Genomic DNA, 23945 nt, shown 5'->3' on the forward strand with positions numbered 1-23945 from the left:
GCTTGCTTGACCAGAGATGATACTTGTTTCCCATCACCAGTGACACAGATTAGCCTCCTTTATATACAGTGGTACCTCGGGTTACAGACGCTTCAGGTTACAGACTCTGCTAACCCAGAAATAGTACCTCGGGTTAAGAACTTTGCTTCAGGATGAGAACAGAAATCACGTGGCGGTGGTGGGAGGCCCCATTAACTTAATAATAATAATAATAATAATAATAATAATAATAATAATAATTTATTATTTATACCCCGCCCATCTGGCTGGGCTTTCCCAGCCACTCTGGGCGGCTTCCAACCAAATATTAAATTACAGTAATACATCAAACATTAAAAGCTTCCCTGAACAGGGCTGCCTTCAGATGTCTTCTAAAAGTTTGGTAGTTGTTGTTCTCTTTGACATCTGATGGGAGGATGTTCCACAGGGCGGGTGCCACTACTGAGAAGGCCCTCTGCCTGGTTCCCTGTAACTTGGCTTCTCGCAGTGGGGGAACTGCCAGAAGGCCCTCGGAGCTGGACCTCAGTGTAAGGGTAGAACGATGAGGGTGGAGACGCGCCTTCAGATATACTGGACTGAGGCTGTTTAGGGCTTTAAAGGTCAGCACCAACACTTTGATTTGTGCTCGGAAACGTACCAGGAGCCAATGTAGGTCTTTCAAGACCAGTGTTATATGGTCTCAGCGACCGCTCCCAGTCACCAGTCTGGCTGTCGCGTTCTGGATTAGTTGTAGTTTCCGGGTCACCTTCAAAGGTAGCCCCACACAGAGCGTATTGCAGTAGTCCAAGTGGGAGATAACCAGAGCATGCACCACTCTGGCGAGGCAGTCCGCAGGCAGATAGGGTCTCAGCCTGCGTACCAGATGGAGCTGGTAAACAGCTGCCCTGGACACAGAGTTGACCTGTGCCTCCATGGACAGCTGTGAGTCCAAAATGACTCCCACCTGGTCCTTCAGGGGTAAAGTGGTACCTCAGGTTAAGAACAGTTTCAGGTTAAGAACGGACCTCCAGAACGAATTAAGTTCTTAACCCAAGGCACCACTGTATCTAAGAAAATAAGCCATGGCAACATTTGAAACGCAAAACAGTTTCCACCGGAGCAGTGGTGGAAAACACAGTCAAGATTTATTGTGTGGCATGCAGAATATCCTGCCTGATTGGGAAAGGATTTACACAGAACACCAGTCAGAAACTCTATAACTTTTTCTAGGTTCCAGAATTGTTGCAGTTAACTAATCCCCAGGCTACCTTATAATTTTGGCAGCTGAAGCCATGAAGAAAGCCATTCATAAGCTACCTATTTACTGCCAACAGCCAACAGCCTTAAGTTAGCTAATTTGTCGCATTGTGCTCCAAACTGTGTTTGCAAAGAGTATTAAGGCAACAGGCATAGCTTAATAGCTTAGTTCAGTGCACACTTAAATATATAAAGAGATGGTCATAGATGAATTCAACCTCTGGCTACTGCCAGGGTGCACTAGCTTTGCAGCCATTTCATAGCTGAAATGCCCTGGATGATTTTCTTTGCTCATCCAGTTTCTGAAATGAGACACCTAGAGGGGAAGCTCTTATCAAAAGAGTGAAGCCCTACAGAAAAATGTCTTTGTAGGAAGGGGGCAGGAAGCAGCTTCAGCTGTTTCATGTAGGAGAAGCAGGGGCCAGGAGGAGAGGAGCAGCTCTAAACCTGTTGGGTTGCTAGGGGCAACCCGAGAACCTTGACTTGCAAGTTTGCAGCCAAGGGAGCTAGTAACTGGCTGGCAGGAGTAACAGCTGAGATCTGAGGGATGAAATGGGGGCCGGCAGTGAAACTGATGAAAGCAAAAAACACTGTACAAGGAATGATTTTTCTTCTTTGCAAGCTGTCTTAGTCAGTCTTAAAGGGGAGCTCTTTTGTGTGGGCTTGCTGGTAGGTGTGGGGAGAGATAATTTGCAGAGCCCTTGAAATGCAGGGTGGGAGGCTGTTGTGGCTCTTTGAGTGAGTGTCATAGACAGGTACTGAGTTTTGTGACTGCAAATCAATCTGTTACCCAGGAGATGGGTAGATATCTAAAATCCAGGCTTCTTTGGCTTATGCTGTTTACAAAGGGAGTGTGTAGGTGTGCTGTATTTGTAAAGAGAAGGTTTTATGTGTGCTTCTCTTTGTCAAGAAGGTTGGAAGGTTGTCACAACTTACTTAAGGAGTGAGCAACATATCTGCTGAAGAGGGGATGCTTTTCAGCCTCTTGGAATGCAAAGATATGTCTTACATGGTGAGAGCTACTGAATTTCAGCAACGTTGCTCCACCTCACTATGAACATTTCCTGGCTGTGCTGGCTTGGTTCTTAGATTTAAAAAGGATGTATTTTTTGATCCACTGGGGTTAGGGGAAATCATTTGTAGTTAGGCGTTCAAAGGGCCAGATAATACCTGGGGCTCAATGGGTTGCATACCATAAATTTCTCACACCTCTTTTTAAACGTTTCAGCACTTATAAATACATGTGGCATGGAATACTGGTGCTTGTGATTCCACCCTCACCGCTGCACCAAGCACTCCCTGAATCTGCAGTATTTGGAACTGTTCCATCATTTCAGTTCAGGTTACACACATATAATCGAAGAGTCAACAAACAGTGAATGAAATAACTGGTGCAAAGTGCTGTCTTCCTAGTACTTTGATACTTAAGCATACAGGGAATCATATCAGAAGCTTCCTGTGTAGGGAAAATGGGACAGCCAAAGACACATAGGTAGTTGAAAACATTTGGAATCAATGCTATGGGACATGTGTCAAAAATTCCAGTATCTATGAACATATGAAGCTACTTTGATAATGAGGGCAAACTATTGGCCCACCTGTCCCAAACTGGCAGCAACTCTCCAGGGTCTTGGGTAGAAGGCTGGGTTCTTCAGCTGGAGAAGCTAGGGGTTGAATTGGAGCCCCTTTTCTTGCCAAAGGGCCCAGCGTGCTGACCCCCCCCTCCAAAAGAGCTCTTGCTTGCTCTGCTCTGTGGCTTCGAGGAGGTAAGAAACAGTAGAAGACTTGTCATTCTTTGATCACCGAGATCCTCTGATGGGGCACATCTGCTAATTCCCCATGCCTCTGAAGTTTGGGTGGCCTTCACTAGGGGAGAGGCTTCAGGGTGGCAGGCTGTGCCCTGTGGAACTCCCTGTCAGTACAGATCCATCAGAAACCAACCATGCCTGTTTTCAGACTTCTTCTGAAAGCTACCATTTAGACAGGCTTCCACAATATGGATTTCTCTTTTTAACCAACCAGTTATGTACTGAATCATTGACGTTTTAAATCAGGGGTCAGCAAACATTTTCAGCAGGGGGCTGGTCCACTGTCCCTCAGACCTTGTGAGGGGCTGGACTATATTTTGGAAAAGAAAAAAAAAGAACAAATTCCTATGCCACACAAATAACCCAGAGATGCATTTTAAATAAAAGGGCACATTATACTCATGTAAAAACATGATTCCCAGACGGTCCGCTGGCTGGATTTGGAAGGCGATTGGGCTGGATCCGGCCCCCGGGTCTTAGTTTGCCTACCCACATTTTAAATTATATTTTAGGGATATTTCTGGACTGATTTTACCATATTTTGTAAGCCACCTTCATATGTTTATGAAAGTGCGGATAAGAAATATATAAGGTGATAGAAGTTGTAGTTTAGTAACATCTGGAAGGCCAGAGGTTCTCCACACCTGAACTGGAGGCTGACTAGTAAGTGAAAACCATAGGTGTGCCCCTTGTGTTAGTTTATTTATTTCAGCTATTTATATGCCACTTGATCACTGAAGTTGCTCAGCAGTGTGCCGAAAAAAATTACAAGTAGCATAGTGGGGGGAAATAAATTAAAATTAATCATACAAACAGAAAACCCCTTAAATGCCTGTTGAAATAGAAAAGTCTTTGTCAATTGGCTGAAGTTCAACAGGGAGAGTGGCCATTTGAATGCAGTTCTTTTTGCCACTACCGGAAACATGTCGTCGGGCTTCCTAAAGTGCTGCCTTCCTAGGAAGGCTGTATAGTTCACTTTTCCCAAGGTTGGGTTCTTGTATCCAATGTCAGTAGACTCACTGAAATGAAAGGAGATGACAAACCTAGCTCCATTAATTTCAGTAGCTCTAGTCTGAGTAGAATTTCGCTGGGTACAACCCCTCTGACTTGAAAGTTTATATCCTTGTTTTGAAAACTTACACGTGGCACCTTGCTCTAGTAACATGTTGACATTTGGTCATTCAGAATGTTTGTTCAGGTCATGCTCTCTCCTTTTTAAAAAATAAAATGAGATTTCTATGTTAACCACTTGCCATTATAAACCTTATTTTTCTAGGGTGTGTGTGGCTTATCTATTAAGACAAATGCGTTTACAAGATGAGATCTGGAGGTAGTGCTGTGCCTGGGCCTTGCTGCAGCCGTAATGGAAGGGTTTCAGAGCAACTGGCAGAAATGATATTTCTGGATATTTGAACATCTCCCTTTTGTTTTGACACCTCGCCTTGAGGTTAATGAGCGAACAGTTTGATCTTCCCTGACATTTTGACTTCCTCCCCGAGGATAGCCTGTTATCACTGTCTCTCCTCGAGCAGAGAAACCAGAGAGCTTAAAACAGAAGATTAAATTGCTGTTTGGCGATAGGCAGGTAGGTTAAGCACTGGAGAAAGGAGCTAGTGGCCATCAGCGTGGGCAAGTGGGGAAGCTATCCCACCAATGTGGCAAAACTGGTTAGGTGCTTGAGTGCTGAGGTTCCAGATAAGAATTCCTATGGGTACAGTTGTTAGCTACCTGGAATTTGCTATGGAAAGCTAGCATTTGGCATAAAATATGGATCTCTAAGAAAATGTGGGGTTATGATACAGATTATTAGTGTAGCCTTGTGTCTTAAGAGGCTATGCTGTGAGCTGGGCTCTGATCTAGCTTCTGCCATGAGCTTGCTTAATGGCCTCAAGTAAGCTACTGTGTCTCTGCCTCACCCCTTTCCCCGTCTGCAAGATATGGATAGCAAAACTGCCCTACCTTACATGGTTGTTTGGAAAGATAGGGAGTGCTTTGAAAACGCCAAAGAGCTATAATACAGCAGCTGTATAGATGTGAAATGTTACTTTGAAGGAAGGCTGCTGGTAGATGAGATGTTAATCAGCAGGGCGTGGCATACAGAGACTGCGGGAGTCCTGTTTTGCCTTCGGATTGATAAGAAGTTTTTTCAGGGATCAGTGCTTGTGTCAGGCTGCAGGGAGAAATATCTTCTGAACTGCTGCCAGTGACTGAAAACCAAAGATCCTTGTTCATTGTTGGTATTCCTTCTTGCAGTTTTTGCTGCCTAAACATACACACACGTACTTAGTCATGGGGAGGTGCAGAGAACATGGGTGGGGTGTTTAGGCAGAGACTACCCTTTATTTTCTGATATCATGCATGGCGCTGGGCAGGGGAGCCTACTTGAACAAAATATTGCCGTGGGGGAGAGCAGGTAAGCCCCGCCCCGCACAATCAACTTCATGAAACGGTACTCGCACACTATTTGGCAATGCCCAACAACTGGGGGGGGGAGGTCCTCTCAAATATTTTAAGGGGAGGTCCGAAGGGACCTCAGCCCCTAGGCTGCTATTGCGCTGCGGAAATACTTCACATTGAGATGTTAGAATAACACCTGCAGAAACCATGCCATTTTAAGACTTCATTTTGTGGGGGGAGGAAATGCAGGTGCCAGCATCAATTTTTAAGGTGATTGCATAACCAGATTCCTGAAACATTTCTAGGTCTGATCCTGTGAACTTGAGAACTGGAAGCCAAACTATTAAATCAGGGTTTTATTTTGGGACTTGCTCCTCTATCAAATAGCCATTGTATGTTGAAGTTGTAGTCTGTCCTTCTGAATAAAATCCATGGACTTCTGTTTTCTCATGGGGATTCTAATCTGATATGACTAATTATTGTGGGCTCTTTATACATGCTTGATCGGTTTCCTTCTGAGAACAAATGGAGGACAACAGCATTTGATGAGCAATGCATGCTCTTAATTTTAGAGGTTCAGGTTTTTCAAAAAAGGTCTTTGAGATAATAAAACCTGGTTAAATCCTCTAACACGTGTTCCTTAGGGGAATATGAGGGTCAGTTGCTCTTGTTTGTGGAAGACATTGCTCAAGCAGAAACCAAAAAGGCTTAAGCTGAACATTAACAGTGTGATACAGTAGTTAGAGTGTTGCATTAAGATCTCGGAGACCAGGGTTTGTATCCTCATTCAGCCGCATGATCTTCACTGTCTCTCAGCCTAGCCTACTTCATAGTTTTGTAGTAAGGATAGAATTGATGTGAGAGAACCACATACACAACCTTGAACTCCTTGGAGCAAAACTGGGATATAGATTGAATGACTAACTATGGTTGCTGGTGCAACGGTATGTCCAAGTCATTTGGAATATTCCAGGAGAGGGAGGGATGCAGGCAAAGCATTTCAGAAGCCACTCCAGCTTAACTTGCCCTCTTCTTACCCCCACCAGTTGCACTGTGAGAAGTGTCCTGAGAAATTTTATGTGTTTATATACAACACATATATATACAAACTTAGTTGGAATGAATTTTTTTATTTTGTTTCGACTACGGTAGACCAACACGGCTACCTACCTGTATGTTGACGCTGTTTGCTCTGTTAACCTTATAATGCAATTTAATGTTACCTGTAGTTTGCCTTGGAAGGATTTGTATCCTGACAGGTGGGATATAAATAACTGATTAGGAGGGCATTAGGTGGCTGTTTTAACTGGATTAATGCTATCCATTAGTTTGCCCTCTGATTTCTAAATCTCCATGACTTAGGGGCTCACAATTCCACTTACAAGGGCAGTGATCCTTCTGCCTTATGTGTGTGACAAACTGAGCTGCTGCCTTCTTCTTGGAGCTGGGGAGAAGATGCAGGATCACATCAACAGTTGTGCTGTGCTTTCCTCCTACTGCACTTGGAGTGGGGGATGATCCCGGCGGCTGCTGTGCTTCAGAGGTGCTGTGAGGGCCTCTGGAGCACCTCAGAACTACCAGGTTGATCCTCTGTCCCTCTATATATTAAATGTTAGAACAGGGGAGGGGAGCGAGGCACTGTTGCTGAGGTTTGGATATGCAGCACAAGTCATAGGCAAGACCCCACCCATCACAACTGTTTGTTGACTTCTTCCTTTAGCCAAGAGAGAGCATTGCTTGAGGCGGGTTAGGTTTCACCCCGTCCCATCCATCTCCTCCTTCGTTATGTGGTTCTGTATGTGATGTGCTACTAGTGCAACGGCTGGGCTCAGTTCATTTTTTCTTCCATTCTTAAATTTGTTGATCACTTGAAAGAAGGAACTGAGTCCCCTCCTGTTAAATGCAAGCCAAGCGTGCTCTGGCTGTTCTTTCTGTGTGTTTGTTGGCCATGGGCTGCAGATATTTCCTCCTATTCTGCTTTTAAGCGCATTAACACAATTTTCTGGGTTCCTGTCCAAGCAAACTCCTTTTAATTCTCTCCCTGGGACTCCTCTCTAGAACTTCATGCATTGCCTTTGCAGTCTGCAGACTCTGATAACGCAGTAACCATGTTCCAACATATTAAACTTTTAACATCCTCAAGATTCAATTAATCTTATCTTTACAACTCCCAATTACAGGCACTAATTAAGTGAAAGTAGCATAGTAGACCTAAGGATGTTGCATTAATCATCTGCTGCCTCATACGCCTTTTCCAAATCCTTCGACATATTCCCAGAAGGAATGGAATAGTTCAGTTCCTGTTCATTTTTTTTTTAGGGTTGTTAATCCCACAAAGGAGTGTTTGTATCTGGATTAATTTACTCATTTGTTTCATATTACCGATAAATGGCATTAAAAAAATTAAAAAGTCCAAGATGAGCAAAACTGAATTATTTGATAATTACTCAGTTTAAAGCGCCATTGTTGTGGCTTTAGTTAAAAGTGTTGTGGGTCACACTAAAGATTTCTTCTTATTTCATAAGATTAGCTGTTACAGGATGGCTTTCTGTTCCTGGAAAATTGTTTTTTGTTTCTGTTTTAAGCTGCCAGTTTAAATCGGCTTAAACACTAAGTCTTGAAGAATCCTCTTTCTGTACAATTTTTCTTCCTGGACATCCTGTTACATTAGATTTTACATTATGAGTCTTCAGATCACTTCAGAGGGCAGAAAATATCACTTTGGACTAGGGAGAATTTAGGATATGATTTCCATTCTTTCATTTGAATTTCCACAATGGTTAAAGCCACCATTTTCAGAGTATTGCAAACTTCCCTCATGGGAGGGGTGCAGCAGGGTGATAAATGAAGCACGGAGTGTATACACAAGCACTGAGGGCAAGAGTGTTATTTCCAGGAGGCATGGGGAATCTGTCTTAGCCAGAGGGCTGCATTCCCTCATGAGAAACCTTCTGGGGCCACATGCTAGTGGTGGGTTGAGCCAGAGGCAAAAGTTCCCTTTGAGGAGTAGGCTACATTCTAGCCATGCAAAAGTCAGGTTTCCACCTGCTGTTTATGCAGTTCTAAATCATTCTGGGGCGAAGAGCTATAAACAGCCTTGAGGTCCTGCCCTCTGACCAATGAAACAGTACAGTGGTACCTCGGGTTACAAACACTTCGGGTTACAGACTCCGCTAACCGAGAAGTAGTACCTCGGGTTAAGAACTTTACCTCAGGATGAGAACAGAAATCGTGTTCTGGCGGTCTGGAAGTTAGATGGAGTCCAATTAGAACAGGTTTTCAAATTTAAATACCTGGGAGTCTTTTTTCATTACAATCTAAGCTGGAAGCCACAGATACAGTATTTACTAAACAAAGGGAAAACAATACTTTATACTCTACTCCAATTTCTTGCGGCCGACGGAGCCTCTCACATCCCTTCTGCATTGAAGGTATACCACGCAAAAGTGGTTTCCACCCTCTGTTATGCTGCCCCGCTCTGGGCCCCAGGGTCCAATTTAACATCACTGGGGACATTGCAGAATCAGTTTCTCCGTCGCCTTCTGAAACTCCCCATGTGTGTGAGCAACGCAGCCATACGTCTGGAGTTAAGGATCGCATCATTGGAGACTGTCATCTGGAAGCGAGTCTTTGGCTATTGGCTGTCTAGCTGGCATAGGCTTCCCGACCATTACCTTTTTCAGTGCCTCTGGCGGGACGTCTTTGTCAATCCGTGGGTAGGGAAAATCCATGCCAAACTTCTGAGCATCGGAATTTCCCCAGCGGACTCCTTAAAGATGAACTTACGCTCAGCCAAAAGCCTTATTGAGCAAAGATTAGCGGACATTGAAAATCAACACAACCTCGCCAGGGGTGGGGGTGTCTGCTCCCCCAGGTATCACGGAATAACCCCACCACTTGGCCTTCCATCATGCATGTCATCTCTTTCATCAGTACCACACCGACATGCATTTATTTGTGCAAGGTTCAATGTCTTTCCATCGAACCTGCTGAACCACAGATTTTCCAAGGGTTTGGTATCTCCGCTATGTGTGTGTGACGGGGAAACTGTTGAATCTCTTTCACATATAATGTTCAACTGTCCCCTACATAGCATAGCCAGGGCTAAATTCCTGGGTCCTGCTTTACTGCGCTTGGTTGGCAGGCCTGTTGAGTCACACGCCACACTGCTTTTGCAGGATACAGATCCTTCTGTAACTCTGCAGGTGGCGAGATTTCTGAATGCGGTTATCTCACACTCAAAAACCACCAAAAACCAACAACAACATCAAAACTAATCGAACTGTTATGATGAGAGTGCATGTCGGAGTTCGTCTTCAGTTTTCCTTTTCTGTGATCCGTCCCTTGGAGCTCTCCTGGCCCCAAGCTGTCACTTGGCTCTGCTCAATGACCCACCCTTGCATCGTGGTGTTCACCTTCTGTTGTCGGATATTTCTGTTTTTATGTCCCTGTGTTTTTATGTTTGTACATATTTTATGGGCTAATAGCCGTAAATAAATTGTAAATTGTAAATTGTTCTGGCGGCACGGTGGCATCAGGAGGCCCCATTAGCTAAAGTGGTACCTCAGGTTAAGAATGGTTTCAGGTTAAGAACGGACCTCTGGAACGAATTAAGTTCGTAACCAGAGGTACCACTGTACAGTGGTACCTTGGGATGTGAACGGGATCCGTTCCGGAGGCCCGTTTGCATCCCGAATGGAATGCAAGACGCGACAGCACGTCTGTGGGTCGTGTTTCACCGCTTCTGCGCATGTGCATGACGTCATTTTGACCATCTGCGCATGCGCGAGCGGCAAAACCTGGAAGTAACGCACTCTGTTACTTTCGGGTTGCCGCAGAGCGCAACCCGAAAGCGCTTAACCTGAAGCATATTTATCCCGAGGTATGACTGTACTTTAATTATGAGGGAAAAGTAGAAGAGGCCCTGAGTATCCAAATGTGTAGGACCGCCTGGTTCAGTTATTGGTGCAGAGGGTGGGTGGAGATTAGAGCCTATGGCTTGCTCCAGATATCTCTTCAGGGAAACCATGGTGGATGGAGGGTGCCAGTTGTTGGCGATCGACCCCCTGGGGAAAGGCTGACTCCTCTTCCCAGGCACTGGGGCCTCTTGCCGGTGGCCAGCCTCTGGCAGATCTCCGCTCTGTCCAGAGAGACCAGCGATAAGCGACACCTCCCTTTTGGAAGATGCACACTCACTTTCCCCTTGCATCTCAGCAGAAGAAAGAACCAGTCTGAAAGTCGCCTAAAAATCTACTTTATTTAACAGACTGTACACTGTACATGGAGCTAGTACAAATCATGTCTGCTCTCTCAGCAACCTCTGTACAACTCCCTCCACCCTCCTTTGCAGTAACAACAGGAAGGTCTCAAGTTACGCTGAGAATACACGCTCAGTAATATCAGAAGAATCACATGATGTAAACAATGTGCTGCTAGTTCGCAGCGGGTGAGCACACAAATCCCAACACCAATTTGGGCCCCAGGATATGGGTGCCCAGTGGCGCCCACAACGTAACATGACACCATGACATCACGTTAGGTAGGCACGTGGCAGCGGTGCTTCTGAGGCTGCATGGTGTGGTAAGAATTCATGTCTTCACCACCTTGTTTGTTACCCAGGTGAGGATCAACCACCTTTTCAATAAACCATAGTGTAATGGCTTTAGGGGTTGCTTGTGCGTAAATAGCCGCCGCTCTGGGCTAGGTTGTCTGGTTAAACCATTTCTCGCTGGACAGCCATCCACTCCGTGGCTGTTCAGTCGCTGGCAGAATCCGTCAGTGGGCGTTTCTTAAACCTTTTCCAACATAAAAGTTGTTTGACGCCCAGTCTCCTCCTACTCTCCCTGCGCGGAAGTCTTCTGCGCAGGGAGAGCGTGGGTAGCGGAGGACCTGTGCTCTCCCCGCTGGTGTCCAGTGAAGAGTCCCAGAGCCTGCTCTCTGCTTCCCCCATTGGCCCCCCTCTATCCCTGGTGTAGCGCTGATTTTCTTCCCCAACAGGAGACCTGCCTCTCTCCCTGCTTGGCCCCTCTCCAGCATCGCTGTGGGGCCTCGCCTCCTCCTCCTCTAGTTCCGATGGCAGTTCCCTGACACATAGAAAGAAGGAAACTATTTCCAAGTCCAGCATCCATATTTCGGGACCCAGTGTTGGTATTATAGCTATTGCAATTGGGCAGAGCTCACTCCACTCAACGTGCCAGTTGAGATTGTCTGCCCCAAGGCACCTCGGAACAAAAGCTTATATAGTACTTCAAACACAGCAAACAAAGAGTCATGAAACATCTTCACATACGTCAGGAAGTAAAGCACACACGGCTCCCTACTGGTATCATACTGGGGCTCCATACTGGACCCCCACATCACCTTGGAATGTCCCCGGTGTGCCCAGACCATTTGACCATTTTAGGTCTCAAATATCTGGCGTTACCCTGGCAACCTAGCCTTCAGTGAGGGAAGAGCATCATAAAATCCTCTTCCTGGGTCTCAGATAGCTTCAAGGATAGCTGATTTACACTCTGGTTCTAAAACATCCTGCCATTTGTACCACTTTCAGGGGTGGATAAGGAGAGATGAAATGCAGTGTGTGTGTGTGGGGGGGAGACTCACAAATGCACCACACACAAAAATCAAGCCTAATACATTCTAATAGGTTAAATACACTTAAAGTGAAACACTGAAACATTATTAAAATGATAAAAAAATTCTACCAGAAGTTGTACTGGAGGCCTGGTAGGGCCTCGGACATTGCTTCCAAGGCCACATCCAAAGCCTTGAGAGACCTCCAATACAGCTTCTGGTTTTATACCAGTCACTTGGAGGCTTCGCCGGGCCTCGGGTGTCGCCTTGGAGGTCGTGTTGGGCCTCCGACTCAACTTCCGGTAGAAAACCAGAAGTCGCATCAGAGCCCTGTGGTCTTAGCCCCCACAAAAAAAATTGTGAGTGCCCAAGCACCCAGCGTCCCCTAGAGTTGGCGTCAGTGTGGTGGATGGGGGTAAGTAGCGTAATCTACAAACAGGCTCTCAGTGTGGTAATGAGCTCTGTTTTTAAAATTTCAGTGTTACTGATGGGCACTTTTGTTTCCGTTGCTAGGTATGCTATACCTCCAGAACATGGGAAGCGGTTGGAGAGACTGGCAAAAGGTAAGTTTGTATCTGCTAATGACCTTGTATGTTCAAGCAACTGCCCAAGGCCTTATTTTTGAGGAGGTGTGAGCCAGTAATTTGGGGCTGCTTCAGACTGCGACACAATTCTATAACAGAAAGACCCATGCAGCTCATGTGCATTATATGATGTATCTAGATTTATGAATTTTGCTATGTGCTCACATTTTATTTTAAAATATTTTTATATCACCTTCAATAAGAATATCTCAAGGCAGTTCACAAAAAACATTCTAATATGATGGATACGGTAAATACAGCAGTGACAAAGTCAGGATAAATTCAGCACACTGGTATTAAGGATCAGGAAAGGCCTTGGAGAATAATTTTTAGCAAGTGCCAAAAAACTAGAACAGTAGATGCTTGCCTTATCTCACAGGACAGGTGGTTCTATAAGCTGGGAGCCACAATGAAAAACCCCCTCCAAGTTGTCACAAGATGGACCTTTCGCGGGCTGTGCAACAACCACGAAAGCCTTGTTCAAATATTTTAGTGACTTGGACTGGTCTATCCATTACACAGCATTTCCTCAGATAACTTGTTCTAAGTTATTTAGGGCTTCATAGACCCAGTAATATGTTGGCAGCTGCTGCAGTTCTTTTAAAAGTGGTGTAACATGCTTCTGGTAAGCTTCTCCTGTTAGCAATCTAATCGCTGTGGACTAGCCTTAAAGGCAGCCCCACGGCGAGCAGATTACAGTGGCCTAGTCTTGAGGTTAGCAATACATGGGACACTGCAGTCAGGCTTTTTGAGTCTGGGAACTCTTGAGGCACTCTTAACCACTGCAGCCAACTGGGCCTCCAGCAGCAATGATGGACCTAGGAGCACCCACAAACTATGCACCTGTTTCTTCAGTGGGAGTGCAGCTCATCAAAAACAGGGAGGTCACCTAATAATTCCTGGACGTAGAAAACCCACAAGGTGCCTCATACTGGGATCCAGCCTCAGCTTCTTGGCCTCATCCTGACTGCAGCTGCATCCAGGCACCATGCCACAATTTGTGCAGGCGCAGTGTCTTTGTCTATGATCTTTGAGAATTCTTGGAGAACAGGTGAAGTCTCTACAGATTGGAAGTGGGCAAATGTTTCCATCTTCAAAAATGGGAAAAAGGGAGACCCAGGTAACTACCACCTGGTGAGTACCAAGGAAGGACCTAGAACAGATAATTCAACAGTTGGTCTATGAGCATTTAGAAAAGGATGCTGTGATTACTATGACCCAGCATGGGTTTCTCAAAAATAGGTCATGCCAGACCAATCTGATTTCTATTTTTGATGGAATTACAAACGTCGTGGATCAGGGAAATGTTGTGGACATAGTGTATCTTGATTTCAGTAAGGTTTTTTGACAAAGTCCCCCGTTATATTCTCTCAAGGAAGCTGGTAAAATGTGGGTTGAATGAGGTAACTGTTAGGTGGATTTGCAGCTGGCTGGCTGACCGAACCCAAAGAGTACTCATTAATGGTTCCTCATCATTCTGGAAAAAAGTGACAAGTGGGGAGGCAGGGTTCTGTCCATTGTTGTTCAACGTCCTTATAAATTACTTGGATGAAAGAATTGAGGGGATGATCATCAAATCTGCAGATGACGCCAAACTGGAAGAGGTAGCTCATGTCGCAGGAAACAGAAACAGAATTCAAAATGACCTTAACAGATTGGAGAACTGGGTGCAAAATGAATTTCAAAAGGGACAAATGTAAGGTTCTACACCTAGGGAGGAAGAACCAGATGCACAAATATAGGATGGGGGACACCTGGCTTACTAGAAGTACATGTGAAAAGGATTTAGGTAGGGGTCTTAGTGGACCACAAGCTCAACATGCGTCAATAGTGTGATGCGGCAGCAAAAAAACCTAAAGCTATTCTAGGCTGCATCAACAGAAGTAGAGTGTCCAGATCAAAAAGCAATAGTACCACTGCATTCTGCCTTGGTTGGACCACGCGTGGAATACTGTTTCCAATTCTGGGCACCACAATTTAAGAAGGATGGTGACAAGCTGGAATGTGTGCAGAGGAGGGCAACCAAGATGGTCAAGGGTCTGGAAACTAAGCCTTATGAAGTATGGTTGAAGGAGCTGAGTATGTTTAGCCTGGAGAAGAGACTGAGAGGAGATATGAGAGCCATCTTCAAATCTTTTAAGGTCTGTCACATGGAAGAGGAAATATGCTTGTTTTCTTCTCTGGAGGGTAGGACTTGAACTAATTGCTTCAAGTTACAAGAAAGGACTTTCAAAAAAACTTTCTGACAATAAGAGCTGTTCAACTATGGAACAGACTCCCACAAGAAGTGGTGGACTCCCCTTCCCTGGAAGTTTTTAAACAGAGTTTGGATGGCCATCTGTCATGGATGCTTTAGCTGAGATTTTTGCATTGCAAGGGGTTGGAGTAGATTACCCTTGGGGTCTCTTCCAACTCTATGATTCTTGGCTCAGACCCAAAATAAGTGTGTCATTAATATACTGATGATACTGTGTTAAAACAGCATTGGAAGCAAGGTGGTATCTTGTGGCATCCCATAAAATCACTAGCAGGAACTGAAGTATAGTCTCTTAATGCCAACCCTGCAGGCAGGAGCAGAATATTGCCTCCAGCTTCCAACCCATTTGATTGTAACAAAACATCCAAACGATTTATGCTAAGCGAGTTTAGTAACACACCATGGTTAATTTTATCAAAAGCCATACCTTGTCACACTGCAAACAGCTTGTTAAAGAGTCAGTATGGGACTAGGGACGCGGGTGGCGCTGTGGGTTAAACCACAGAGCCTAGGACTTGCCGATCAGAAGGTTGGCGGTTTGAATCCCCGCGACAGGGTGAGCTGAGGTCCAACGCCGAGAGCCTTCTGGCGGTTCCCTCCCTGCGAGAAGCCAAGTTACAGGGAACCAGGCAGAGGGCATTCTCGGTAGTCAGAGAAAAGGCAATGTGCCATTTCAAGCCCCCCCCCCCGCAATCTCTTGCGATTACCACTGGAAATGGGATGCGGGTGGCGCTGTGGGTTAAACCACTGAGCCTAGGACTTGCCGATCAGAAGGTTGGCGGTTTGAATCCCCGCGACAGGGTGAGCTCCCGTTGCTCAGTCCCTGCTCCTGCCAACCTAGCAGTTTGAAAGCACATCAAAGTGCAAGTAGATAAATAGGAACCACTCTGGTGGGAAGGTAAATGGCGTTTCCGTGCGCTGCTCTGGTTCGCCAGAAGCGGCTTTGTCATGCTGGCCACATGACCCAGAAGCTGTACATGACAAAGCCATTTTTCACCTTCTCACCCCTTGCTTTTTCCTGTAAGACCTATTGCAGTCGTTAAGAGTCGTCAACAGGCTCATCACAGCTATCTGCCAATCACCCATTCCCACCACCCTTCTGAGTAATACCCCTCCCCACCTTCTCACTATATAGAAGGATCTGGCAACTTCTGTTTCAGTGTATCTGAAGAAGTGTGCATGCACACGAAAGCTCATACCAAGAACTAACTTAGTTGGTCTTTAAGGTGCTACTGGAAGGAAAAAAATTTTTTTGTTTTGACTATGGCAGACCAACACGGCTACCTATCTGTAACTGTTACCTGGTAGTGTTGACGTAATCCTGAACTTGGAGTCAGCTGCTCTTCTCAGTGTAACCACCACTGTGATAGTATACTCCAATCATTTCCTTAAATGTGTCGCTCGAGCTTGGTCCAGAATTTTTTTATTAGCTAGCAGTAAGGATTCAGGAACTGCTCTTTGCCAAGGAACTGAAATAGCATGAAAAGGCCAGCATTTTTCATCCAGTATGAAAAAGTGAAAACTAGCTCTGGCGAGCATCCGGAATGAAACGCTGAGTTGGTGCAAATGTATATGTGATGTATTGTGGTGAGAGGACCTCTTGGAGCGTACACTTATTTATTTATTAAATTTAATGGATTTTAAAAGTTGCTTTTCTGGGAAAGCCCATTCAAAGTGGGTTACAACATTCAGAACCCCCACAATGGGTGAACAATAAATAAGCTATAGAGACACAAACCTGTAAAAAAACCCCACAATTAAAACAATGACAACCAGACAACAAACAGTAATATCTCATGCCTGGAATAAATTTGCCAAAATCAGACCTCACCAGATAGGGCCACAATTGGCTTACCAGCTGAAACTGGTAAAGGTCGCTACTAGTCTCTGGGATTCACCAGGCAGTGCAGAATCCAATATCAATCCCAAACAGCATATTTGACCTTTGAGAGGGAGTGCTACCCCATCCATTACCAGCTGTCAATACCTTCTGGAGCTGGGGTCTCCCAACCCACAATGCCTATGTCTTGCTCAGAGTTAATTGCGATTTGTTTGCCTTTGTCCACCCCAGAGCGGCCTCCAAGCATCAGTTCAAATTTTCAACAGCCTCTCTGGGGTCAGAAGAGGGAACCAAAAGGTAGAAGTGAGCAGCACCCATTCTTGGATGTCTTCCTCCATCATCTTCATGTAGATGGTGGATAGCATGGGGGTTAATCTAGAGCCCTGCAGAGAGCCTCATAAATCAATAGTCATGGGGAAGAGCAAAACTCTCCCCGCATCACCTACTGAGTATATCCATCCAGGAAGGACTGAAAGCAGCCCAACCCCAACAGATGGCCCAGGAAGTTACCATGATCAGTGGTACTGAATGCTGCTGCAAGGGCCAGGAGGACTTCCAGGGCAGCACACACACCCTGTTCATCCTCAGGCACCTGCTGGGGTGACCGAGACTGTGTCCATTCCAAAACCAGGGCTGAATCCAGACTGGAATGGATTCAAATAATCAGCTTCATCCATAGCCTGGAGCTATGTGGCCACCAGCCTCTTAATCACTGCCCCTAGAAAAGACAGATTTCGGGATTTGTCAATAATTATTCAGAATAACAAATTTTAAATCCAGCTTTTTAAAGGAGTAGCCTTACTAACACCTCCTTGAGGCAGCTCTCCTTCCCTTAGGGAAGCACCAAGTCCTGATCTTGATGTTTTCACTAGCCCAGAATCAAGCAAGCAGGTGATACATAGCTCCAAGCAGTCTGCCCACAACTTAACCACTTGAAATTTATGGCATCCTTTGCCCACACACCCCATGTTGGTGTATCAGTGCCTTGTTTTTCTATTTGGCAAATGAGGAATCTTTGTAGCAGTTCTGACTGAAGCTCAGAGAGAGGCAGGTTAACCTCTTTGGAGCTGTTATATTTTTGAACTTTCTGTTTTGCTTCCTGTTTAAAACAAGTGCGGAGCATTCTAGTCAAGCAGTAAAGGATCACACAGAATATCAGAGCATTTATTAAAACAGTACGTTATAAAAGAGCAGAACTTGATTGAAGCCCTTCTAAAGAGCTTTCTTCCTCTTTGCTAGCTTCTGGACTGACAGGAGTGAGGTGGTCATGTGACCTGCTTGGGCCTCGGACAGAGGTGGCTACAACCACCTTAGCAGAAGCTATTCTATTTATCTCAATTCAAGTGGTTCCTTCAGATAACCAAGACCCCAGACTATTTAGGGCTGTACACACTAGCTCTTTGAATAGTGCCTGAAAACAAGCTGGTAACTAATGTACTGTTCTAAGGCCAGTCTGGTATGGCTGCCCCAGCCAGTTTTAATCAGTAAACTGGCTCCCATGCTTTAAATTAACAAATTTCTTTTAGGCAGCCTTCAAAGGCACACCCATGTTAACAGTAGTCACACCAGTGACCTGGGAAGGAAACCAGAGGCTCCTGGCGGGATTTAAATGGGTATGTTTTAAAATGCTTGTCCCAGTGGAAAGTGGATGCCTTTGGAATGGTGTAGGCTAGGGCAGGACAGGCAATATCCCTCGGCTTTCTCTCTTGATCCTTACTGAAAACTTAATAATAATGCAGAATGTCTTTATAATACATTTCTTATTTCTTCATTTGTATTTAGTCTGTTAAATACAAACACCATTCATATTGATTGCTGAGCATTTTTCATTTAGAAAGTGCCTACAGGTTCAATAATTGTGGATTTAGTGGGACATAATTATCGAAGTTCTTTGTGATATATATAACAAGGCATGTGCTGGTTCAGCTGACAGTGTTATGTTACGGTCTGAATACCTATTTGTGGGGATGATAGTCTTCTCATCTTTCCTTGCCCCTCTCTACTGCACTATCAACTCCATGACATCCTCCCACTTTACACACCCGGAAGCAAACTGAATTTTTAAAAGACACAGAATCAAGAGCACACGTGCAGACCCTCCATGTGTCTCGATTTTCCAGGGATGTCCCTGATTTAGAGAAGCCGTCCTGGTTTCTGATCTTGAATGTCACACTTATCCTTAGGATGTCCCTATTTTCACTGGAGAAATGTTCCAGGGTATGGAGTTATCCAACCCCTGAGCCATTTGAAGGCGATCCTGTATAGGGAAGTTTTTTTAAAAAAAAAAAAAACCCAGAGTGCTGGGGCAACCCAATAAGATGTGTGGGATATAAATAGTAAAATTATCATTATGGAATGGGATGTCCCTATATTCATCAGAAAAATGTTGGAGGGTATGCATTTGGGCCTGTCTCCCCCCCACCCCCCGTAAGGGCTGATATAATTTATGTGGTGAGGTGGCAGCTACCCAGAGATAGGCTAATTACTTGATAAGCAGACGCCTCTGAGACAGCCTTGTGCTATATAGTATAGAAGAATACTGAGCACATATCTGATAAAATTGTTCCATTGAGGATTTTGGGCCTGATATCATCTCTCTCTCTCCTCCTTCTTCTCCTTCTCCTCTTCCTTTGTCACACACATGTAAGGCCCCTGTGGTATACTGGTCAGAGCCATGCCGGCCTTTGAGATGCAGTCTTTCTGTTTCCACTATCTCTCCAAACAGCAATAGCAAGATGTCAAGTCTACTCCCTGTGTTAATATTTAAAATACTTAAACTTAAAGCTTGGTTTATTCACTGGGGGAATATTTTAATGCAAGCCATCCTTCACCTATTTGAATGCTTTGAAAGGGAAGTGACCGCGCTTCAGCCAACATGGAATAGGTTTTAGGGACTGGCTTACTCTCACTCTACCCACACTCTCTAAGAATATAGTGGTGTAGGAGGAGCTGTTGCTACCATTTGACAACAGGAGCACATCCTCCTCTGCATCTGAGTCTGTGGTCTTAAAGCAGTGGTTCTTGTTGCATTGTCAGAGATCAGCTTCTGCTGTAGTCAGCTAACTGTTGCTTGAAGGAGGAGAATAGATTGGTGTGAGGCAGCAGTGTTTCATCCTACCCCTTTTCCAAGATTGCAGAGTGAGTGGGGTAGAAAACCCCCAGCTCCCACAGCATCATCTGGCCTGGTTGTAAGTGACTGTAGAAGTGAGTCCCCTCCCTTTCAAAGGAATTCCAACAAGCAAGGTAAAGCAGGGTTTTATTTAGTAGCACCAAATTATTACTGGAAGTTTAGAGCTGCTGGGTGACAATGAACACTACCCAGACAGCTGAATTTTCCCACTCTTACTTTCAACACCCAAAGTAGTCTGTCAGTGTGTGAAGCCTTTTCATTGACATACCTAACCGACCATTTCTTGGGGGGGGGGCGGGGGCAAAAGAAATAAGGCTGGCCAGTGATTGGACTGAAATTATAGTGTCAAGTAAATAGAAAAACACATGAGGTGCCCAGATGAAGGAAACCATCATCGCCTTTCTCTTGGAAGCCATTCACTCTAGTGACATCGTATAAAATAGAAATAACATATTGAAAACCACTGACTGGAAAATGAGAGCTTCAAAGCAATTTTATACCCACACCATTTTCACTCGGTCATATGTCAAAGCTTTACAAAAACTACAATTTCAGCAAGCATAGAGCTCCATAAGTCCCAATTGCTCATAAGAGGGTATGTGTATGTGGTGTTTTGTTTTTTAAAATAGAATTTGGAAATCTGCATTAAATGAAAAGCATGGAGTGTGGCTTTCATTTTAAGTATATCCTTCTTATTTGAACCTAAAGTTGGAACAACTTGGAAATTTTGGGTGTTGTTTTGTTGATAGCTTTGCTGAGTTATTTAGCTCAGCACTCAGTACTAGTGACCAGTCAGATGCTCCAGGGAAAACAAAACGATCAGGGTGTCAGTCACACCCCAGCACCTGTTAACTGAAGGTATACTGCATGGATGTTTGACTTCTAAGATTTCATAGCTAATAACTGCTGATAGATCCCTCTTCCACATTAATTGCTCTAATTTTTAGCATACACAAAACACCTTCTGTGTACGAATGTTTGCTTAAATGTATATTGCACTTTCCCCTTGGCATACACAGGGTGGGTAACAACGTAATACAGTTGTACCTTGGATCCCAAACACCTTGCGAGTCAAACGTTTTGGCTCCCGAACACCGCAAACCTGGAAGTGAGTGTTCTGTTTTGTGAACGTTCTTTGGAACCCGAACGTCTGACCCGGCTTCTGATTGGCTACAGCCAATCAGAAGCCGGGCCTTTATTTCTGAACGTTTTGGAAGTCGAACAGACTTTTGGAATGGATTCCATTCAACCTCCGAGGTACTACTGTACACTAAATCATTACTTCTTATAAACTTCTCTTAAAACCTTCAGACACCTGACAGTGTCTTCTCTGTCTGCTATGGCAATATAGTGGTACCTCGGGTTAAGAACTTAATTCGTTCTGGAGGTCCGTTCTTAAACTGAAGCTGTTCTTAACCTGAGGTACCACTTTAGCTAATGGGGCCTCCCACTGCCGCCACGCTGCCACACAATTTCTGTTCTCATCCTGAAGCAAATTTCTTAACCCAAGGTACTATTTCTGGGTTAGCGGAGTCTGTAACCCGAGGTACCATTGTAGCTGTTCCCCTCTGCTGGAGTTAGAGAAGAACTTTTCAGTTTCTAAGAGCCAGTCCTCAGCAGAAATGAGATCACATTTATTTCCTTAATCTCTAGTACCAGATTTCTAGGAGTTTATGGGTTTATCATATCAGTAGTCTGTTTACCCTCTAGACTTGCATATTGCGGTCTTAAACAAACTCCCCTACAGCATTTGTGGTTTAGAAGGAGGTGGGGTCAGCATCAGCGGTGAAGAGCAACAAACAGCAGTAACGCCCTGCTTTCCAGTGCATCACTGTTCCAAAGATGTTCAGAGCATGGAATGAGCTTGCAATTAATATGGAAAATGAATAGCTGAGCTATAAATGGGCTCGCTGGGAGAGTTGCAGAGCCCATGGAGGGACCATTAATGTGTTGCCACGTTATTGGTGCTAATCACTTAAAATGTGCTCCTTTATTAGTAGCTTTAATGAGAGCCACTTAAACTGTGCATTAAAAAGAGGAACTGCAGAGAAGGACGATGAACTGGGTGGCAGGCACTCATAATTCTAATTGAAATGCTTTTAGTATGGGGGGGGGGAGTTGCCAGAAGCCAGTAATTCTTTGCACTTTTAAAACCCTCTTCCATTATGTAGCATCAATTAGTGTTTTGTTGTTCAAGTGTTGGAATTATATTTTGCTCCCTGTATACTTCCTCCTCTTCCCTACCTCCACTCCCAGCATTCTCCCCCTGCCTGCCCACTGGGACCTGTTTAATCAGCAGCATATAGTGGAAGCATTGACTGATGCAAAATCCTAAGGCTAGAGAGTGAGTTACTTCAGTGCCATGAGTCATGACCAGGATCATAAAATCAGAGAATTGTAGAGTTGAAAAGGACTGCAAGGGTCATCCGGTTCAACCTCCTTCAACGCAGGAATCTTATCCATAACAGATGGCCACCCAAACTCTGCTTAAAAACCTTCAAGGAAGAAGAGTCCACAACCTTCCAAGGGAGACCGTTCCAACGTCGAACGCCTCTTACTGTCAGAAAGTTTTTAGCCAGAATCTCCTTTGGATCAATCCAAGGGTAGAAAAATATCTTACACTCCCAGATGCCATTCTGAAGCCAGCAGCACATTGACACTAGCATCTGCCTTGTGGAGTAATGAGAAAATGTAAATTCCTGGGTACCAGAAGCAAATGCCAGGTGCCCTTGGGGAATTTTCCAAGTCTGCTTCCACATTATCCCAGCAGAATTCAGTTGTGCAGCATGTGCTGGAGCCCGAACCCACAATGGTGTTGCCTTCGAGATAAGGTCCTTATTTTCCAAATTTCGCAACAAACTCTTAACAGTACTCTCCTTCAGAGACATGTGCAGTGAGGACAACTTTCTCAGGGGCCAGTTCTTATAAGCATTAACATATTTGGTCGCAGCGATAGAAAACAGACAAGATTGCTCTCTGTGGCTGTATTTTCCGTGGTTTGCCTCATTTTTCAAACTAGTTTATCCTCCCAGCACAAATGTTGCATCTGCCACCTCAATTTTTCCATGCTTCAGGTGAGTCCCCAGATTTGCTTTTGCACATGTAACCAAACAAATTACTGTTCGAAAACAAAATTTATCATCTTCCTAAATTAACTTACGGCCCGGTTATGGGAATGGGTCTGGAGAAGCCTTTGGCTAGCGCACTTCCTTCCCCTCCCTTCTCCTTCTGCACACATGTAAAGGAGATTGAAATCCTCTGGTAGAGAATTTATTTTGCATGCAGAAGGTTTCAGTTTCATCTCAAGGTAAGGTTGGTAGAGACCCTACATGAAACCCTTGAGAGCCATTACCAGCCAATCTGAATGATACTGAGCTAGATGGACCCAATGGTCTGACTCTGTACCAGGCAACTTCCAAGGTTCCTAACTTGGAGAACTGGATTCTTCTAGCCATGGTTAGTTGATTTAATAAATGTGTTTATAACTGCATGTCATACAGTACAATACTTAGAATAAAATACAAATTTTAAATCTTGTAAGACAACAAGTGTTTGTAAGCAGGTGGCGCTGTGGTCTAAACCACAGAGCCTAGGGCTTGCCGATCAGAAGGTTGGCAGTTCGAATCCCCACGACGGGGTGAGCTCCCGTTGTTCGGTCCCAGCTCCTGCCAACCTAGCAGCTCGAAAGCACGTCAAGTGCAAGTAGATAAATAGGTACCGCTCTGGCGAGAAGGTAAATGGCATTTCCGTGCGCTGTTCTGGTTCACCAGAAGCGGCTTAGTCATGCTGGCCACATGACCCGGAAGCTGTACGCCGGCTCCCTCGGCCAGTAAAGCGAGATGAGTGCCGCAACCCCAGAGTCGTTCGTGACTAGACCTAGTGGTGAGGGGTACCTTCACCTTTACCTTTAAGACAACAAAATGATATTACATGCAGTATTAAAAGCTGACTTTATGGCCAGGAAGGTACAAAAATTATCCAGACCAGACCGAAATAATAATTCTGCAACTTCAATCCCATTTGTTTACTAAAGGCTACATTGCATATTTAAAGCATTTTATAACCCATGAGGAATGGTGTCTGGCTTATGTCCTGAAGAATTGTATTCCATAATTGTGGA

At 44.7% G+C, this 23945-nt stretch overlaps 1 protein-coding gene across 3 annotated transcripts in view; it reads left to right on the forward strand.

Moving 5' to 3' along the window:
• Positions 1–23945, forward strand: part of KDM4B (lysine demethylase 4B) — a 205353-nt gene that overhangs the window by 59490 nt on the left and 121918 nt on the right. For 2 of the 3 annotated variants that reach the window (XM_083594406.1, XM_083594405.1), the window contains one exon: positions 12528–12577. In XM_083594406.1, the coding sequence (XP_083450532.1) occupies positions 12528–12577 (50 nt within the window). Of the gene's footprint in view, positions 1–12527; positions 15337–16069; positions 16652–23945 lie in introns of those variants that run through there. The other variant, XR_014543316.1, reaches the window with a different exon arrangement.

Source organism: Podarcis filfolensis, assembly GCF_964270895.1.
Source record: "Podarcis filfolensis genome assembly, chromosome: 18".
Classification (NCBI taxonomy): domain Eukaryota; kingdom Metazoa; phylum Chordata; class Lepidosauria; order Squamata; family Lacertidae; genus Podarcis; species Podarcis filfolensis.